General features: G+C 50.9%; 1 protein-coding gene and 1 long non-coding RNA gene across 2 annotated transcripts in view; one reads left to right on the top strand and one right to left on the bottom strand.

Moving 5' to 3' along the window:
- LOC112853300 (uncharacterized) overlaps nucleotides 1-6,905 on the top strand; it is a 29,785-nt gene extending 22,880 nt beyond the window's left edge. The window contains exon 2 of the long non-coding RNA XR_003222902.2: nucleotides 6,177-6,905. This is a non-coding gene — a long non-coding RNA (uncharacterized LOC112853300). The remainder of the gene's footprint in view (nucleotides 1-6,176) is intronic.
- CCDC182 (coiled-coil domain containing 182) lies at nucleotides 2,778-3,880 on the bottom strand. The gene has a single exon (XM_025916853.2). The coding sequence runs from the start codon at nucleotides 3,765-3,767 to the stop codon at nucleotides 3,306-3,308; it is 462 nt and encodes a 153-aa protein (XP_025772638.1). The 5' UTR covers nucleotides 3,768-3,880; the 3' UTR covers nucleotides 2,778-3,305.
- Nucleotides 6,906-21,286: the final 14,381 nt, after the last annotated feature.

The raw sequence follows: 21,286 nt of genomic DNA, 5'->3' as shown, positions 1-21,286 counted from the left end.
CTATCTGACTCAGCCCAAGGCCCCAGATAAACAAAGACAGTCTTATCAGACAGCATATTGCAAGGACTTAGAGGTTATCTGCCAGGAGCCGGTCAGGGGCCAGACCTTTCTTTTAACATGAGAGATTTGAGCATCCCGCACCTGCTGAGACACGCTTTACTGCACAGGCACACAAACAGCACCCAATGTGGTTTTTTTCTTATGTGGGACTGAAACCAGCTAGCTTCAGACTAGCATCTATCTTTGGTGGCTAGTACTGTCCCAGAGAACTTTCCATTCCAACCCTTCTCTTACTAGTTGGGGGGCACCCTTACTCCCCATTCCTCTTTCATTACAGAAGGACTATCACTCAAGTGGCGTTCCTTGCCTCTTCCCCTCCCTGACTCCCCTCCCCAGGAAAGGCGGGGACTTTCCGATTGGTGGCTTTGGACAGCTCCGCCCTCCCTCTCTCTCCAGCTGTCCCTCTGTGGAGAGGTCACACAGTGACACACACACAAGCAGCTGTCCGCCCCTGCCAGCACGTGTGCTCGGAGGCAGCATCATGTGCAGGGATGAGGTCCTAGCAAGCCCACGTGGCTCACAGACCCCAAACCACTTTCTCCATCAGCTTTATCAGTAAAAAAAAAAAGTGATAGAAGTGATCCTGTCTCCATTTGCCTGTGCTCCTGTGTCAATCCCTCAACTGGTTCCTGATGGCGGCAGAGAAAAGAGGGGTGACCTTTATTAGCTCCCAGAAACCCCACACCTAGCGTTGAGAAGGTCATGACTAGGTCCCCCTCAAACATCTGCCACCCAGGTCCCCAGGCCCTTTATCATGCCCCCTCCTCGGGATTCCCTGCCTTGCACACTCCAGGCTGCCCAGGACCCTCTGAAAAGTGCTGGGCCAGAACTAAGCACAGAGCCTTCCAGGCGTGGACTTGGGGGTGCCATCACAGGACAGCATCTCCCCATCTCTTCTCAGAATTCACACGAACGCCGTCGTTTCTGAGCAGCCCGATTAACACACTGAACCTTCAGTAGACGCAAACCTTTTCCACATGAGTTAGCATCGGGGCCAGTTTTCTTGTGCAAAACAGTGGATTTTTGTTTAAGTGGGTTCTATGCCCAGTGTGGGGCTTGGACTCACGACCCAGAGATCAAGAGCCCCATGCTCTACTGACTGAGCCAGCCAGGTGACCCAGCAGTTGATTTTTTAAACTCTTCTTATATTTGGCCAATCAAGTCCTTCTTCTCAGATACATTTGTACACACCCCCAAACAGCCGTCCCCCAGAAGATTTAAAGGCATAGGAGTCGCCCCCCCCACACACAAAACAGAGCTCACCTCACCAAGTTCAGTATGCCCATTTCATCTACTCAAGAAGCAAGTCCTTAGCACATAAAGTTCCTCATATACTACAAATTGGTTAAAATGAGCACAGCCTTGGGGCACGTGGGTGGCTCAAACAATTAAGCGTCCGACTTCAGCTCGGGTCATGATCTCACGGTCCGAGAGTTCGAGCCCCGCATCGGGCTCTGTGCTGACAGCTCGGAGCCCGGCGCCTGCTTCGGATTCTGTGTCTCCCTTTTCTCTCTGCCCCTCCCCCACTCATGCTCTGTCTCTCTCTGTCTCAAAAAAATAACTATTAAAAACATTAAAAAAAAAAAAAAATGAACACAGCCTCTGAAGTTAGATGTCCCCAGGCTCAGATCTCAGCTCTACCACTAATCAGCTGTGTGACCTTGGCCTACTTCTCCTCTGTGAGCTTCGGTTTCCTCAGAATCCCAAAGTGAAGGTTATAGTTAGTACTTGCCTTCAAAGGGCCCAGCCTGGTGCCTGGAATACATCATATTCTTGATAACTGTAAGCTAGTGGCAGTAGCTTTTACATTATTTACATTATTATTTACTTTATTACATTACATTATTTGTAGTATTTACATTATTATTACTTCAGCTAAACCTTCCAAGGGAGAAACGGCCTGAAGCTAAAATACGGGTACAGCCCTTCAGGGTGGACGGTGACGGATGGGCCATCCAGCAGTGGGGGTTGCAGATGCGCAAATCTTGTTGGGAGAGATTTTATGACACAGGAGGACAGACAGGGCCTCAAGCCAGGAGGACAGTGGCCTGGCTGTGCTCAGGTGCTGACTCTGGCCTCCAGGCACCCGGCTTCCGCTGCATAGGGGAGAACCCCCATTGCATGGCAGCATTTGAGAGGTGGGGGGGGGGGGAGCGGGACCAGAGAGAACCTATGTGACTCACTGAAACAAAGTCTCATTGGAAACGAAAGGCACGGTGACAGCTAAGGGACCCCCACGTCACTTCTGTGACAATCTGGATCCTCCAGAATAGGTTCATGAAGAGCCTGATGTGGTTCCAAAGGGGAGCGGGATGATGACTGCCACGGACGACAGGAGGTGAACTGTAGTCCTGCCCCTTGCTAGCATGGAGACCGGGGGTGAAGGACTCCCCTTCCTGAGCTCCGCCTCCCCCTGTGCACAGTGGGGAAGTGACACTTGCTTCCAAGGGTGCCTGTAGAAGTAGGTGGGATGGGGTGCGCACACTGCCTGATAACGCGCCTGGGCGCCATTAACAATTCTTGCTCCGTGGGTCAAACGTGAAAGCCAGCGACACTGCTTCATAACCCACTTCGTGGGGATGGAGTCTTAGCACGTCTATGTGCATCTGCGCACTAAGCCCTTAGGACCCCGCCCATTTGAGCCCAATAAGCTCTGTCGATCTGATTGGCCAGACGGCAGACGAAGCGCAGAGGAGGGACAGGTGGGCACAGGCAGCAAAGAAAAGCGAGTTATGGCAGTCTAACGAGGAAAGCGGGCAGAAGAGCCCACTGGACGAGGATAAGAACTACAAAAGTAATCGGAGGCCAATCCGTGCACGGGAGAACAATCCCCACCCCCCCCTCGGTAGAGCATGCAGCAAGTAACGACCAGGAGAGCCTTGAGTCATTAAAAGAAAGGTAAATCTGTTCAACACATCGGTTTAAGAAGATAAAAAAAAAAAAAATCATGTTATACATTTGAGCAATATTACCATGACAAACAGGAAAACAGTTAACGGTGAAAGTTACAGGTGTCTGAAAGACTGAGGATTGGGTGCCTCCTGTGATGCTGGGCGAACGGGAGCTTCACCTAAAGAACATACTGGGGTCTTTTCGCCTCTCAGCAAGGTGTTATTGAGGTGGAAGGAAAGCAATGGGAATGGGGAAAGGGTAGCAAATGGAGACGGACTTAGGTCGGCCCCTCCATTAAAAAAAAAAAAAGAAAAAAATAATCTTCCACTTGGCCGCTCGGCTGCAAGGAGGCCTCAGTTTGCCTGGATCTTTCTGGGACTGGCCAGCGCGTCGCGGTTGGAGACCAGCAGCATGCGCTCCAGCCGCCTGCAGTGCTCCCGGAGCTGCTTCTCGCGGGGAAGCAGGAAGGTGAGGACCTTATTCCGCACGACGCCGCGGTCCTCCTCCTCCCTGAGCCGCTGCTTCACGCGGGCCGCCTGCTCCTCCTGCTGCGCCAGCGCCCCGTTCAGCTCGCAGAAGGCGACCTCCAGGTCACGGATGGCCTGCAGCGCCTCCTTCTTGAAGTCCGCCAGCTCCCGCTGCACCCCGGCCACCTTCTGCTGCAGGATCTCCAGGTCCGCTGGCGGCGGGAAGCAGGAAGGCCACGACTGAGGGAGGGAAAAGTCTCCGGACTGGAGGCCGCTCTCCACCATCTTCTTCCCTTGTAAAGTGTTCACCTTCATGAGGATGGACCCAGCCCGATAGAGTGGTTCCATGGTCTCTCTTCCCGTGGGGACAAAGAGAGGGAGCTAAGAGACCCGTCTGGTCAGGGAATTTGGGGGGCTAGAGACACAATCATTTGGAGTGGAGAAACCCCATGCATTGTGACATCGGGGCCCCTCCAGCCAACCAGGAGGAGAGAGCCACAATCCATTCATTTGCATATTGTAGCTTCTTTGGTTGGTTATCCAGGGCTTTGTCTGCTCGTCTACCCAAATTGTCTTCCTGTTACATGGATCTTCATCAACTCTTCAATCACCCTTCCAAAACCTGAGCTTGATCTCTCCGTGTACCCGAGGGACAAACCGAGGCCCAGAGCAGGGCAGTAAACAGGCCAGAGCAAGGCAGGCCAGGCCAGGCCCCGGGGGACTGCCAGGTATGGGTTCTCTCCCTCCCACACATCGATCTCTGGACTTCAGTACCTCGCAGGGAAACCGGCTTCTCTGACATCGCCAAGGTTCTCAGATCTGCACAGCCCTGCCTTTAAACCTCTCCTGAGGCACTCACTACCTTCACCCTCTTTTTCTGACCTAGCACCTTGTCCTTCCAGGTCTCAATGGCACAGTAAATTCCAGAAAGACGTTGTAAGAAATATGCCCACTTCTACCTCTAAAATGCTATAAATAAATAAAAAGAAAGAAAGAAAGAAAGAAAGAAAGAAAGAAAAAGTAATTTCTGATCCCAAATCCATACTGCTAAAACGATGCCAGAATTCTAGATAATCTTGAAAGTTGTGAGGCATGTACTTAAGAGGTTTTGATGTGTGGTCCACAGCAGTGCTGATTCAGTTATGTGCAGGGTGAAATCGGGTCACTCATTCATTTATTTGACAAGTGCTTATTGAGTGCTTACCAGGGAACAAGTGTGAGAAGAGTCCGGGGGCCCCACTCCCTGCGCTGCTGGATCATGCCTGAAACGTTGACACAGATGAGAAAACTCATACAGAAGGGTGAATCTCACACGTCTTACCTGAATCCTATAAGAAGGGAAAATGCTCCTAACTAGCGTGTGCCAGTTTGGTCAAGAACAGGCTCCATCTTGTGTATCTTGATGTCTTTCCCAGACTTCTCTCCTGGCCTCCAAGTCAGAACATGTCTCCAACAGCGTGCCTCAGATCCAATCTGTCCAAAGCTTGATGTTGCCATCAAGTTAATGACACCACCATGGGGTAGCACCCACACAAGAAACCAGGGATCAGACTAGACCCCTCCGCATCCAAGTGGCTCTGGGTCCTCTTGACGTTATCATCTCTGAGCACCCTAGAACCCGCCAGACCTCTGGCGGGCCACCACCTATAAGCTGTGTCTCTTTGGCAAATGACCTCACTTCCCTGAACCTCATTTTTCTTATCTACAAAGTAGGGATACACGTCAGTAGTGTGCAGCTCCCTGGGCAGAGGGGTAGTGGAGGGGAGGCTCCAATTTACAACTGTTGCCAATGGTGTGACTACTCCCACGATGGCTGCTTTCCAGCTACCAACACGATCTCTCTGGGTAGAGGTGCACACTGTCAGCTCTCATGAGCACCACAGGACCCATGGTGGGGGTGGCTGCCATCTCCAAGACGTAGGTGCCAGAGAAGGCATTTTGCAGGGAGGTTTATGGCTACACTAGGGTAGAATTTTGGACCTCAGGATAGGGCAGCAGCTACAATTATTGAGACAGAATATTTGGTGAAAAGAGCACCGTATTGTTAGCAGTCAGGAGATCAGAGTCTGAAACTGCTGGGTGACCACAGGGCAATCACCTGCCTCCCTTCTCTGAGCCTGTTCCCTCTGGGATAGTGTGAGTAAGTGCTCCTCTGCAGTCTCTGGTTCTCAGAGGCACACAGCCCTTTCCTTTAAGCCAGTCCTGAGGCATTTACCACCTTCTCCCTTTTTTTGTGACCTAGGACTTTGTCCTTCCAGCCTCCAATGGCACCCTGAATTCCCTGAGGACCGGGAGCGTGCATTTCTCATCCTACACACCTACAAATGTCCCGCCTGGTGCCCTGCATATAATGGCTCTCAGAAAACTAGATGAAATGGGATTTATGTTCAGAGGTGGCCTTGGAATCCCACCACTCCCCTAGCTTTCCCTCTGACATGGCGGCACCTACTGGCCTGCGCAGGAACAGCAGGCTTTTATTCCCCTACCTAAAATCCAGCTGGGGGCTGGGGAGATAAAAACAGGCTGCTCTCTTGTGGTGTATTCATTAGGCGTGTGTGCACAGGTCGGGCACATAGTAGGTTCTCAATGAAAATTTTTGTAATCAGAAAAAAGGAAGAACGTGTGTCTTCTTGTTTTTGTTATTTTTTTAGTGGTTTGGTTGTTTTTTGTTTTTTGTTTTTTTTTTTCCTGTTTGTGCCTCTCTCTCTCTCTCTCTCTGATTTTGATTCTCTGCCTCTTTATCTTTGTCTCCCACAGGGAATGGTGGAAGCCCTAACCAGAACTAAGAACGAAAAGTAGCAAAAGTGAAGAAGAAATGGCAATTTCTCGATTTCCCTGGTGCTTTATAATGAGCTTTCGGTTCATTGCTTCTCAGCACCGACCAGGGAGGACTGCTTCACATGAGCCTCAGCAGAGGTTGAGGACAAATGAAGACCCCAGGCTTGGTGGCCTCCTGAACCTTCGGAGCATCCTCAGCAGGGACGAGTCGATGTGCACACGCTCTGAATGTTCTCCTCCCCTAAGGTCTATCGTCCAGGCCTGTGCCTTCCTCACGAGTTTCCTTCCAGTCAGATGAAAGGAAGAAGGCAAATCTATCTGCTCCTTTCAAGATGTCAAGGGCAAGGGCTTCTAGCATCTCCTGGAAGGCATTTCTTGACCACTGTCAGGAGGGTTTCCCTGCCCCTGGTCTGTTGCAGTTCATAGGCTCCCAAGTCTCAGAATAATGGAGGACAGGCAGGTGGGGTATCAGCCCCACAGAGACCCATCCCCTGAGAATAAGACAACCCAAATGCGTAGGGGCTCAGGAGTGGGCGTGTTTCAAGAGGTCCAGGGTTGGGCACCACTGGGTCAGAGCACATTCCTGCTGGGCCCTGCCCGCCTCTTGAGAGTGGAAATCTCATGGAGCATCAGCCTTCCCCAGCCTCCGCCATGTGTCCCCACCCCATGCCTCTGCCTCTGCGTGTGAAATAAACTCGATTCTCTCTTTTTTTCATGTTTATTTATTTCTTTTGAGAAAGAGCGTGCATGCGCATAAGCAGAAAAGAGACAGGGAGAGAGAGAATCCAGAGCAAGCTCTTCACTGTTAGCGCAGAGCCCGATGTGGGGCTCCAACTCACAAACTGTGAGGTTGTGACCTGAGCCACAGTCAAGAGTTGGCCGTTCAGCCGACCGAACCACCCAGATGCCCCTAAACCTGGATCCTTTTGAAGACTGGGAAAAGGGACACGACACAGGTGCACTCCTTCATGTACGCCCTTCAAAGTGAGGGAACCCTCTGAAGCTCCTCACATCCCCATTAGTCATCAGCTAGGGTCACATTCACAGCCCTGTTTCTAACCCAAGCATTGGCTGGGGGTGGAGTGCTTGCAGATGGCTCAGACTAATCACGGGTCCCCTGCTGGGTGGGGGCTGAGCCTGGCCTCCCTGAAGCACGGGTGTCCCAATACAAGGACTACATTGGGGTTCTGTTCCCCAGTGGGATGGGGAAGATAGGTGACCAACTGTGGCTTCCACAGAGAATGCTTATATTTGAAGAGAAAACAGTGAGGGGCACCTGGGTGGCTCAGTCGGTGAAGACTCCGACTTCAACTCAGGTCATGATCTCACCGTTTGTGAGTTCAAGCTCTGTGTCAGGCTCTGTGCTGATGGCTCAGAGCTTGGGGCCTGCTTTGGTTTCTGTGTCCCTCTCCCTCTCTCTCTGCCCCTTCCCTGCTCGCCCTCTTTCTCTCTCGCTCTCTCTCAAAAATAAACATTAAAAAAAATGTATAAAAAAAGTTTTTTACATACAACTTCTGAAGAGAAAATAGAGAAAGGACCACGCATAATTCCCCCAAATGAACTACTCATGTCAGCTTTCAGGCAAAATGGAGAAACAGTCTTCTAGGAGTTCCTGAAAACTGGTCTATCTGTCCCCACCCCAAGAAAAAAAGAAAACAGAATTAGAGCAATCTCTCACAAATACCAAAGAGCATGTGGTTGGACATTTCTATAGCAGAGAGAACAGCGGTTGGTCCTATCTAGAATATTCTTTTCCCAGAATCCCCTGGGCCTATGCCTCCCTTGGTGGCTGCTGGCCTGGGTAAGGATGTGGGCTACACAGCCAGTGTCTCCCCAGATGCGCTTCTACCGAGAATAATAATCTTAACACAGTGGATCATAAAATCCCATAGAGGCTCTTCCCTGTGGCCATCCACCTGGCCAGCCTTCCACTCATCCAGCCACCTGGGCGCGTATTCGGGGACATTCGCTGAGTACCTGTCCTACGTACACTAAGCCAACAAATAAGACAGAGAAGACCCCTGTTCTCAAGTCACTGGCATTTCAATGGAAGGAGACAGACAATAAAGTGAAGCAATCAATAAATAAGGTGATTTGGGCTGGTGCTAAGTGCTCCGAAGGAAGTAAACAGGGCAAAGTGACAGAGGGCCTGGGGCGGGGGCGCTCAGGGAGGGCCTTTGTGAGGGAGGGCACGTGGCGTGAGACAGGACGGGGAGAATGCCTGCCAGGGATGGTCAAAATGGAAGCACCGGTGGAAAGGCGTTGAGGCAGGAACGGGCTGGAGGAACTTAAAAGGCCCAGGTGAGTGGGCGCAATGAGGAAGAGAAAGGAAGGCCCCCACTGTGGGGACATATAGGGTGGTATCCCCAGTGTATCCCCATGCAGCGTGAGGGCTATCGAGGGTGGGCTGTGTGCACCTTCCAGCCCGGGAGCTGGTATTCCAGTCTGAGGAATGGGGACAAAGCTGGGATGGGGGCAGGGACCAGGATCAAGAACCAAACTCAGGGCTGTTCACCATGATTAATTAACCTGGAGCCAGAGCCCCAAGGCGCAGTGTGCTAAAAATACCTGCTTCCCTCTGAGACGTGGCAGCTGCCACCCAGCAACTGTTACCCATCGCCATTTGTCATAATTTGACACTGATAAGGAGTGTCCACGGGGCTGTGTGTCTGCAAGAGCGGACTCACCCACAGCCCACCAGCCAGCTGGCCCTCAGACACTGCCCATGGCATTTCCTACCTGAACTCTTCTCCCATCCCTGAGCCCCGCCTCGGCCACCCCCGCAGGCGCTTACCACCTGCCCACCGCCTACCGAGCTCCCTTCCCCTCCTGGAACCCGAGCGGACCCGCCTCCAGGGGTGGGAGCCAAAAGCACTCTCTAGAGCAGCAGCGTATGGTGGGATGCCATGTTTCACACCACTGCCGCCCTGCAACTCGGATCGGAGCCATCTATCAGAGGTCCTGCCAGCCCAGGGCGGCACTTTAATTAAAATATGTAAAACATCTTGGTGGGAGTGGATCTAAAGACGCAGGAGTGGTCCTTGGACAGGAGAAATGCAGGCGCCCCCCCAGCACCCTGGCGGAGCTGGCCCTTCTCCAACCCCAGAGGCCTCAGCCTGCGCCAAGAGGGCTCCCAAAGCATGCTGGGGCATGGTAACGTCTGCCTCGCACCATCCACCGCTCCACCGGGCACAGAACTCAGCTGGGACAGAGCATCCTCGAGAAAGAGAGTCCCGCAGAGTCGGCAGGCCAGCACGGTGGCCCTGAGAGCGTGCCAGGAAGGGCCTGATATCACCCCAGTTGAAATATCCTATCCCCGCCCTCAACATGAATTTCCTTAAACGACCCCTCATGAAGCCAGTACCTGGACATTTATATAAACTATTTAGCAAAGCCATTTCTATTTCCTAGACTAATAAGCTCCTCGGGTTTACTCTTCACTCAGATGGCCTTCTATGTCGACAGGAGTCATGGGCTGTGCGATTTAGGCATGAGCAAGCTCTTTTGCATAAAGACCAAATCGGAAAAAAATAGGCCAAAATTTTTCATCCCAATCTTTTCTTAAAATTAGCAAACACCATTGTGTTAAGCATCCTTCCTTTCCCCCATCACTGAAGGCATTTGTGATTATTACTGAAACGTCAGAACCTGCACAAATATTGCAATACGTTTCCTGTGCAATGACACAGATTGTGGGGAATGTTGAGGGCTTGGGGGAGGCAAATTGGACCCTGACCCCAGACAGAGAGACTAGCAAGCAAAAACGGGCCCTCTGGGAGCTCCTGTTCTGGGGAAGCAAGGGGCAGGGATGGGGCCTGGAGGGGAGTCTGTGGGGAGGGTCAACAGATGCCCAGGAGGGGTGATGGAGGTACGGTGTTGTGTCAGCAGATTCTCCTTCCCACCTGCAGCCCTCCTGAGGAGAGCAGGGCGGGAGGGGCCCAGGGGCTCTAAAATAACCCTGCACGAAGCCGAGCTGAGGCTCCCTGCAGCCCACACCCCTCTAGCCAGGCCTGACGTCCTCAATGAGGGGCTACAGTCACTGCCTGCATGCTGGGATGCCAAGCCGAATTATATGAGCTTAAAAACCAAATCCCCTCCTTCCTGGGTTACTTAACTGTCTGCCTGGAGAGGCCAGGGGATTACTGGTGACAGACACCAGGCCTGCCTGGCTGCTCCAGACAGAGAAGCTTTGATCACCTGGAAAACTCCAGACACCAGGACTCCTAATGATGAGTAATGATCTCAAACCATCGGAAAGTTACCCAGCATACCATGCGGGGGGCAAGGGGGGCCACACCGCTTCCCATGGAAGCCTGGGCCATGGAGACAGGGTGCAGTCATTCTGTGTCCTGGGGAAGAGTTGGACCCCACTCCCACCTCACCCAGGGTCCTGCCAGCTCACAGATGAGGCAGGGTATTTCTGGCTCTGGGCACTTGGCTGCCACAAGGGTTGGTTCGGGCCAGAGTTTGTCTTTAGGTCAAGAGTGCAGCCTCCTTGTGGCACCTGGGCGGCTCACCCGGTTGAGCACCCGACTCTTGATTTTGGCTCAGGTCATGATCTCACGGTTGTGGGATGGAGCCCCACGTCAGGCTTCGAGCTGAACATGGAACCTGTTTGGGATTCTTTCTCTCTCTCTCCCTCTGGCCCTCCTCTCCCTTGCTTGCATCCTCAATCTCTCTCTCTCTAAACAAAAAAAAACAGGGCAGCCTCCTCATTCATTCATTCATTCATTCACATATTCAGCACACTTTACAGGCTTGGTGACAAAGGGCCTGACAGAGGGACTTCAGGGCTCAAGACCACCCAGAGCAGGGGACTCTAAGTTAGACTGCTCCTTCTCCTAGGGACAAGGAGCCGGCTGAGGATGGAGTTTGAAGATCCCAGGCCCCTCTAGGGTTCAGGTTCAGTTTGATCCTGTGAGAGCCCCCAGCCCCAAGTTTTACCCACATTCCTGCAACTGGGACTTCCTCCAGTTCTGAGGTTGGCAGGGAATAGGTCAACCATGAGTCCTCTGTTTTGACTTAGAAACTTAAGCCCAGTGATTCTCAAACTTTGGCATACATTATAGTCTTTGGGGGAAAGTGCTAAAAGTCATTTTTTGGGTCTGGATTTTACCCTTAAGAAATTCTAATTCAGGAGGTCTTGGAAGACTAGAATTAGGATGACCAACCCATTTGATTTGCCCTGAGCCGGGGGCGGGGGGGGGGTGTTCCTGGGTTGTGAGACTTTCCATTTTAAAACCAGGATGGAGGGCACCTGGGTGGCTAAGTCAGTTGAGCATCCAACTTCGGCTCAGGTCACGATCTCGAGGTTTGTGGGTTCGAGCCCTGTGTTGGGCTCTGTGCTGATGGTGCATAGCTTAGAGCCTGCTTCGGATTCTGTGTCTCCCCCTCTCTCTGTTGCTCCTCCACTCTTGCTCTGTCTCTGTCTCTGTCTCTCTCTCTCAATAAAATAAAATAAAATAAAAATTCAAAAAAAACATTCAAAAACACTCAAAAAGCTTAAAAAATAAATTAAAATAATAATAATAATAAAACCAGGATGGTCCCAGTAAATCTGAGACAAATCATGCTAGCTGGGGCAGACCCTGTTAGTCTCTGCCCAATAACATTCCTTTGTTCCTTGGGCCACAGAATTTTATTTATTTTTAATTTAATTTCTTAATTTAATTTAATTTAATTATCGAGAGAGAGACAGAGAGTGCACAAGAGCGGGGGAGGGGCAGAGAGAGGAGGGACAGAGGATCTGAAGCAGGCTCTGCACTGACAGCAGAAGGCCTGCTGCAGGACTCAAACCCACAAACTGTGAGATCATGACCTGAGCTGAAGTTGGACGCTTAACCGACTGAGCCACCCAGATGCCCCCACAGAATTTTATTTTGATAGGCAGTCATATACTCGGGGAAGGTCAGCCATCTCTCAGCCCCAGGTGGTGAACCAGGACTCATTCAATAATTCCATTCCCCTTTGCTACTGCTTCTGATCCACTTCATACCAATGAGCTGTAAAGAGAAGACTTATGGAAAAGTATGATATCTGATGTAAAAGAGTGAGACGCGGAGAGTGGCGGTGGGGGTGGGGGGGGGGTCCTGCCCCTTTTCCTTCCTTGGATGAAGTTGTATGAGAACACGATGGTTGGAACTGTGGCAGCTATTTTGCAGTCAGGAGACAACAAACCTAAGGATGAGCAAGTAGATAAGAGAGACCCCCTATTTCTTATGACATAAAACACCAAACCTGAAATTGTCTACCTCCAGTCTAGTTGATATGTGATTAAATGTCTTGCTCAAACAACGGTCATCTGGCATTGTGTTCATTGCAGCCAAACACCTCATGACTGTTACAGAGGGCCTCGAAATGAATGTTTTTAACAAGAGCCCCCAAATCATTCTGATGCTCTCCATCAATCTAGTTAATCCAGTGGTTCTCAAAGCGTGGTCTTTCTTTCAGCACCTGGGAGCTTGCTGGCAATGCAAATTCTCAGGCCCAACCCAGACCTTCAGAATCAGACACTCTGGGAGGTGGGGCCCAGAAGTCTGTGTTTTTAACAAGGCCTCCAGAGGATTCTGACAATTGCTGGTTTAAAAATCATTGAGCTAATCAATACCTGAGACTCTACAACTAATACTAGACCCCCCCCAAAACTTCTGGCCGAGGCTTTTAAACTTAACCCAGGTCCCACCTGCTTCCTTATTTGTAAAATAAAGCCATGTGTCTTCTCAAGAGCCTTCTGTGGTTTTTTTCCCCTCCCTCCCCAGTCCCTTCTCCAAAATCTTACACCAGTTGAATGCTTTGGTTCAGATTTACTGACCTATGTTATTAGCCATGTGGTGGCAGGGGCGGGAGGGAGGTCTTTGTGGTCAGAGCCGGCCAGGGCGGGAGTGAACACAGTAGGCCCAGCTTCCTGAGGGAGAGTGGACGTCAGTGTCCCTGACCCTGCGATCCCAGCTGAGCGTGTCCACCCACCATGAACGCCCACTCATCAGTCGTGGCATTGCACAGAGGTGGCCCAGGAGGCGAGGAGGAAGGGTGGCCCAGCAGTTCTACAGTCTCTTCCTTCCCCAGGGAGGCCTGCTTCAGCCGGCCTTTTATATACCAGGGCGTCCCCCACTTCTCCACATCATGAGTTACTCAAACCCCAGCGAGAGCCCAACAGGCAGAAACTGATCAATAGACTTCACATTGTGAGGGGAATCCATTCTCAGTGAAAAAAGAAATGAGAAAATCCCTAATCGCACTTCCTCGTTACAATGCTTTTTTCTCAGCATTTCACGTGTGCTCCTGAATTTTGTTATTCTTCTTCGTGACCGAGTACCCTGTCAAATGATTCTCCTGTAAGCATTACGTTATTAGTGACAATTTACTAAGAATCAAAAAAATCATAATCCCTACCACTAATCTGGTGCTTGCCGTGGGCCAGGCCCAGGGCCCTCTCAGGCACTATCCCTTGAGGTCGAACAGCCATCCGCCCAGCAATGTTACTTACCCAAGGCTCATCTTCGTCCCGGTTAAGTGTGAGTCCTACAGCAGTAGCTTCCTTTTGTCCAGCTTCCTCTCATACTTACCAAATAAGGCTGAAATGCCATAAAATATGTAAACACTTGCACCGCTTCCACAGGAGGGGCCGGGCTGGCCGCGCTGCCGACACTGACCTGCCAGCCATCAGCCCCCCTGGGATGGCAAGAAAGGCAGTCATCAGCTGAGGTTCTAAAAACCAAAACCAGGGGCGCCTGGGTGGCTCCGTCGGTTAAGTGTCTGACTCCTGATCTCGGCTCCGGTCACGATGTCACGGCTCATGGGATCGAGCCCCCTGTCAGGTTCTGTGTTGACAGTGTGGAGCCTGCTTGGGATTCTCTCTCTCCCTCTGTCTCTGCCCCTCCCCTGCTCACTCTCTCACTCTCTCTCTCTCTCCCAGTAAATAAACTTTAAAAGAAATTTAAAAATAAAAATAAGAACCATATCCAGCACGTGGAAGGCATCCAGTGGTCCTGAAATGTGTGGTCAGAAAGTGAGGGATGTGCCAAGTCTCGCCTGGCTGGTCTCTGGTCATGGGTCCTGGTGTCTCTGGCTCCCACTCCCATTGTTCTTGTGTCGGGCTCCCCCAGCCCCCAGCCAACCCCCGTTTTCAGGCTACCAACAACTAAGGACACTTCCCGGGAATAGTGGGGATCTATTGGTGTTCGGGTGCCGTTCACACCCACAAGCAGACACGCATTCATCTCACAGTGGCCACTGGCCTGACCTGTCCTCAGCTGGTCTCACGATTAACAGTCTTTGACCAATTGGCTGTAATTGGTCATTATTACAACCGAGACCTGGATGCCCAATGGCCCGTCTCAGTAGGACAATGACATGGCTGCTACTAAGGGCGTGACAGTCGGCATAAGCGGGAAAGCCAGAAAAGGCCAATGACCTCCCTGAAAGGAGCATTTCAGGCTATCTCAGGGCCCGCCTGCTAAGGGGAGACGATTCAGAATGTGAGCCTGCACAGCTAAAGCAAAGAAGACTCTCAAACGCCAGATCTGAGGCTGTCTTTGCAGCCAAGCCCTCCGTGTCAAGCAGGCTGTCTCCTCCCACACCCTGTGTCAACTGACAGGAAGTAGAAGCCCCCCCCTCCTACAGCGTCCCCTTTCCGTCTGCTTGCTATCCCGGCGCATCTCAGCTGCTCCCCTCCCCACCAGCTACAGAAACACTTTTTTGCCAAAAGCCTGGTAGCTCTAAGCCACCCACTGCCTGTCCAGGGAACAGAGTAGAAAACCCTGAAGAAACCTTCCAGGCCTGGCTTTTAAAGCCCCTTTGATGTGATTCATGGCACAGGGGTTGGGGCGGGGTCTGAATGATCTCACAAGGTTGGGGAAGACAGCTCAGCAGAGGTTGGCCAAGCCTTTAGAGGGAGTTGCTTCTGAGACACAGTGTTCTGGGCACAATTTAAAAGGCTGCTCCCTCGGAGAGGTGCTAACTACAAAACCCCGCTAGGCTAGAGTGCTTGCTGGAGCCCAGAAATGGGCTGAGAGGGCCCCCCACACACCCTCAGAGTAACAAAGCCTTCAGGAATCAATCACCTTCTGCAGGACACACATCCTGTCTGAACAGCAGCCTTTTCTCCCTCTGTTCTTGCCGGGGAAGGTCAGAGTTCACATCAAATATCATTAATCATCTTCCCGGGGGCTGGGGGCTCATTGGACAGTCCTATTAATCAGAGGCCTATCACACCCACAGCCTGGCTGGGTCGCCATTGTCCTGTTCCTCACCTATCATAGGAAGATTAGATTATCAGTGACAACTGAGACACCCTTTGAGTCACAGGGAAGCCAGAGAATGAGGTTGCTTTTATTTTTTTATTTATCCTCCTGATTGGAGGATGAGCTGTTTCTTGTCTTGTCACACTGCCTCCTTTTCTTCAAAGAATCAGCTTTAAGAATCCAATTTGTCAAACTGGACAATCATTGGCAAACCCATAAAGAAGAAAAAAAAAACCCTCAGCGACTTTATCAAAAAAGGTAAAATAAAGCAGAAGGTTTTAAATGGGGCCTGAAAGGATTAGAAAGTAAGTTGCATTTGACAACAGTTAATCTCTGAAAAGCAGGGGCTTTGTGAAAAAACAAACGGGCAGACGTGTCCAGAAGGGATTGTGGAGATCCACCCTGGAGTCTATCCATTGCCTCTTCCAGAGCGGGGTCAAGGTGAGACCTGGTGCTGAAAAAAGAACGAGAAAGAACGTCCTGCATGTTTTCTCCTGACTTTATGCCTACCGGCTACAACAGCAGCAATGAGACAATATGCAACACTCAGGACACTGCAACACAGAGCACACAGCCCCCCGTCTCTCCCAGTGCAGTGACAGTCTCAGTCCCCCGGTAACCTCCAAGCCCACCCTAGTGGCCGCTGCATGGGGTCATGCAGGAAGGGGGCACTTTCCAGCTCTTTCGAAGCGCTGAGATCAGGTGAGCAGGTGTGACACCTAAATCGGTTAGATGGGAATCGCCCCGGTGACATGGAACCCAGGGTCTACAAAGCAGGACCCCTGGAGGGGCCAACCGTAAGATGAACAGGGAGGTGGGCTTTGTGTGAATCCAAGGTTAACCCGGGGCATGCAGACCTGCCCAGAGGGTGTGAGGCCCGGTCCTATACTCACGGTCATGCTGTGGGAAGGGGAGTTCAATTCCATCAGATCTTCCAGGTTTTCATGAGATTCGGGAGACCCAGGTTTTGATGGGAACACTCCCTATTTTAAGTGTTGGCGATTTACCGAAACAAAAAGAAAATCACTGTGCATACTAAGCAAAACCTGTCGGGGGGTACACTTTGGCCCCCACACCTGGGATTTGTGAAACTGATCTAATCTACCTGCCTTGGTACAAATAAGGACTGTGGGGCCCAGAGAGGCTGGAAGCCGAGGAGGTAACACAGCTGGTCAGAAGCAGAGCCCGTTCGAGATCCCAGTTCTTCAGACTCCCAGACCAGTGCTCTCTGCTCCAGACCTGAGTACGTGAACATGTAAGGGACCAGTTCGTGGGTACAGTCATCTAAGTGCAATAAAAGTGATAGAATTAAGAGGAGAGCGTAGATCCCACAACTTTGCCTTAAAATAAGAGAAGGGACTGAGTTAGACAAGTTTCAAGCGACTGTCGTACCTTTTATATCGCCTTCTTTTAATTTTTCTACCTGACAGGGAGCACCTGGGTAGCTCAGTTGGTTAAGGGTCTGACTTCAGCTCAGATCATGATCTCCCTGTTCATGGGTTTGAGTCCGGCGTCAGACTTTGTGCTGACAGCTCAGAGCCTGGAGCTGCTTCGGATTCTGTGTCTCCTTCTTTGCCCCTCCCCTGCTTGCACTTTGTCTCTCTCTCTCTCTCTCTCTCTCTCTCTCAGATGTAAATAAACATTAAAACTTTTTTTTTTTACCTGACAAATTAGCTTTGAGTGATTCTCTGTGTGGGTGCTGTAGAGGTCTGGGGCAGGAGGCCAGGGAAAGCTACAAGCACCGTGTGGGGATATTAGCCCCTTGACCGCAGCACAAAGCTGGAGCTCGGGAGCCAAACTACCCCGTTCAAATCCTGGTTCTGCCGCTCACTAGCTGTGTGACCTCTGGCAAATAACTCAATTTCTCTGGTCCTCAGTTTCATCGTTTTATTTTTTTACTTTTTAAAGTTCCTTTTTTGTTTGTTTAAAGTAAACTCTACCCCCAACATGGGGCTTGTACTCACAACCCTGAGATCAAGAATCACATGCTCTACTGACTGAGTCAGCCAGGTACCCCTCCGTTTCCTCATTTTAAAAATTGGAATGGGGGCTCCTGGGTGGCTCAATCAGTTAAGCACCCAACTCTTGATTTCAGCTCAGGTCATGATCTCATGGTTTTGTGGGTTCGAGCCCCATGTAAAGCTCTGCTTGGGATTCTTCCTCTCTCTCTCTCTCTCTCTCTCTCTCTCTCTCTGATCCTCCCCCCCCCCCCAGCCACAGCTCTATTTGTCTCTCTCAAAATAAATACATAAACTTAAAAATAAATAAATAATATCGTAACTAAATAAATAAATTTAAAAATAAATAAATAATATCAAAACAAATAAATGATGATAATATCTGCCTCAGGAGATTGTTGTGAAGGTTAAAAGTGGCACAGAACAGAGCCTGCCACATGAGAAGTGCTCACTAAATTGTTGTTGTTGTTATAACACGTAATCACAATTTATTTCACCCTCAGTATAAGTGGTGCCTGATATTGAGACACAACATCATAGGATGTTGTATCTGGAAGGAAACTTAGAAACCATTCTAGTGCGACTGTCTAATCTTAGAAAACAACAGTGGCACACAGATGGAAAAGAGTTTATTTTCTGCAATGGGCTCATTCGAAAACCTATGCATTCCTACAGACACGGTTCATTTTTTGACCATGTCCATAGGCCTGTGCCAACCATTTTGTTTTTCTACTGTGACCTCATTGGAAATAAGAAAGTCTCTACTATAAATGGGTTTAAAGCAAAGCCATGCAAGCCTTCAGGCTCCCAAATATTTCATCAACGTCAGCCCAGTCGACACCACATGATGTCTCCACTCCAGTGCTCGTTACGGAAAGATTTGTGAGACAACTCGGGGTCGCATTTGTCCGCTGCAAGTATGTGACCAGCTTCATTTTTAAAAAGGATTGTTCTCCAGGGCGGTTTGTGATCATTAGGGGGAGGCTGAGCCTCAAAGTAATTTTGGTGTTCAGGGAGAGACGCTGTAGTTTTGTGGTCTTGTGGCCTAGTCGGTCCATCGTTTGTGACAATTGACCACATGCACGTGTTAATGGTCGACAACACTTAACAGGTATCTGTCTGTCTTTATTAGGTGATTACATAAAGACTTCTGGTGGGGGTGGGGGGGTCTGGTATGGAGTCGGTGCTGGATAGATCAGATCTTGGCTTCTCACTTGGCTCTAAGGCCGTGAGCTAGTTTCTTAAACTCTGTGAGTCTCCAGTCACTCGTGTGTGAAACGAAGGAAATAAAACCTACTTCGTAGGACTTTGTGAGACTCCAACAGAAAATGTATGCACTCGGGAGCTGTGAGCTCCCTTCCATCACCCTGCATTCCCTTGAGAGCTAGAAACCTCGGCTCACAGGAAGACAAGGGGGGTGTTATCCATGGACAGGCGTTCACTTGTGTGACTCGTGACTCTCGTTCGGAGACCCTTGTTAAGTGCTGGGATGAGTCAGCCGGGAGCCAAATTCAGGTTAATGTCAAAGGAGAGGAGGGAACAATGGACACATTCATGCTTTATGCTTCTGTTTAGGCTTCTGATCTAAAAGCCATTTGTTGACTCGTTTAAATAAGAGTTTACACCCTCCTCAGAGCTGATCTGGAATCTGAAGCTCGAGACCTGGTTGAGTTTCGGGTTGGGCAGCTATTTCCGATGCGTTGACCTTTCTACAACCTTCCACCGGCCGGGAGCAATCTGCAGAGCGGAAGGAGCATGAGGAGCCTCCGTAAGCACCCGGCCTAGGGGGAGGTGCTGGCCCTTAGGGCATTCCAGAGGGGATGTCACCAGCAGCCAGGTGCTTCCTGCTCTGGGGAAGGGCCCCCACGAGCGACTGTCTACCCAAGGAGTACGAAGATGAATGATTCCACTGCCACGTAGGAACCGAGATAAGATGGGCCTCGAGTCTGCAGCCAGAACGAGAGATAATCAGGACAGCCAGCGTGTGTCTAACATTTACTATGAGCTAAGCGCAACGCTTAACGCGTCACATCAGCGTCTTCTTCAATCCCACAGCAGTCTCAGAAGGTGGTAACGATGACCATCATGGCTGAGAACATCGAGAAGTTAGGCCTCTTGCCCAAGGCTCCCCCGAGGCGAGCCCCAGATGTGAAAGCATGGCACCCAACCCTCCCCTGTGGCTACACAGCTTCCCTAGATACATGGGATACCTTCAGTGCCCTGACAGGTGCGTCAGGAACCATGCCTGCACCGGGTCCCATCTTAGGGCAAAACCTACCTTCTTCCTGGCACAGACACCCCTCTAAGCAGAGGCCTCCGCACCCCTTCTCCGTACATTGGGATGTTAGAGGTCACCTGCACCTCGGTCTGAACCCTGCACTGCCCACAGGTATACCCATCCTGAAGCGCAGGCATAATTCCCAGTGCCCTGCCCTGGCCCATCGGAGGAAGGGGTGGTGGCCTCTCTTCCTATCCCGCCACCACAGGCCTGCCCAGATCTGCCCCCTGCTGGGCTGTTAGAGCCAAGAAGAGCCAAGTTCACTTCCCATTTGCTTCTGTGCCATGTCCTTTCCTTCTCCTGCCCTTCCGTGTCCTTGCAAAGGCTCTTCCCTTACGTGCTGCTCAGGTTTGGGGCCAAGAAGAAAGGAAAAGAGGACCAGCTGTGGCCTAAAATAAATATATTAGTGACCAGGAGAGAAACTCCGGGCTCATGGAACCAAGTGAAGAATCTGTAAGTGTTCAGCCTCCTGAAATTGTGGCGCTTCCCCCATCACCGCCCCCCACATGCTTAATACAAGCTGACAGCCCGCATTGTTCTGCCAAGACAAGGTAGCCGTCTCCCAGTGATAGGGTGAGGGGGGCAGAGGGACAAAGGCACAGGAGCTGAGGAGGGGTGGAGGCAGGGGCTGAAAAATAAAGAGAGAGGGCCGGTGGGGGGTGCCTCTTCATCGGGGGGCCTGGCAGGAGACCCTGGGAACGGCAGCCCACTGACAGTGGAGACCAGGAGCTCCAGATGGCTTTTTGTCTCGATGCAATAAAAAATGTAATCTGACAGGCCCCGGGATGGGGCTCGGGAAACAAAAGTCTGCGGGGCGGGGGAGCAGGAGTGGGATTGGGCAGCGTTAAAGGTAGCGAGTCTGAGAAAGACAAAAAGAAGCCACTGTCTCTTGGAGCAATTATAGGCTTTGCAGATGACATTTAATTCCAGAGGTGCACGCCGGGGACAAAGCCAGTTGTTTTCTGGTCTTGGCAAGGGGAGACGGATGGGAAATGCACCGGACATTTGGCCTCTGAAGAAAGGTGATAACTTTGCCAATTAACCACGGTGTGGGCTCTTTGTATCCACACCACCCCCCTAAGTCATTAGGGGATGATATAAAGATACAGGGCTTCCTGGTGCAATTTAATTGCTCATAGACGGGAAAGTGATGAGCTCTGTCATACTGTGCAGACGTCCTGTAGGAGACCAGATGCCGTATTAATGTGTCTTCTCAGAGGGGGACACACCCCCACCTGCTTCACCCGGAACATGCAGACGCCCAGGGAAACAGTGGCACCTCTGTGGCCTCTGATGGAGCTGTCGATTTTTATTAAGTAATCTCTGCCTTTCAAATCATGGCATGTCTTCTTTCCAAAAGTCTTGGTTGCTGTGTGGACCCAGCACACCGCAGGCTCCCGATAAATATTAAACAATGGACGTAGGTGATGTCTCCAGATTTCATTGTAGAGGACAACTTCTCCAGGGAGCAGCTCCCATTGTAGGACCGTGGCATGGTCACCATGGCTGCATAACAGGAAATTTAAGGTGTGACGTTTTAAGGATTCTGAGGCAGGAAAACGGGGCAGGAGGGTTAGTGGCTATTAGCAAGAACCCATGGGCGAGATGAAA

Source organism: Puma concolor, chromosome E1, assembly GCF_028749965.1.
Source record: "Puma concolor isolate L17-30 chromosome E1, mPumCon1.1.hap2, whole genome shotgun sequence".
NCBI classification, from domain to species: domain Eukaryota; kingdom Metazoa; phylum Chordata; class Mammalia; order Carnivora; family Felidae; genus Puma; species Puma concolor.
Note: the sequence above shows the minus strand (reverse complement) of the source record. Positions and strands in the feature narration are given on the sequence as shown.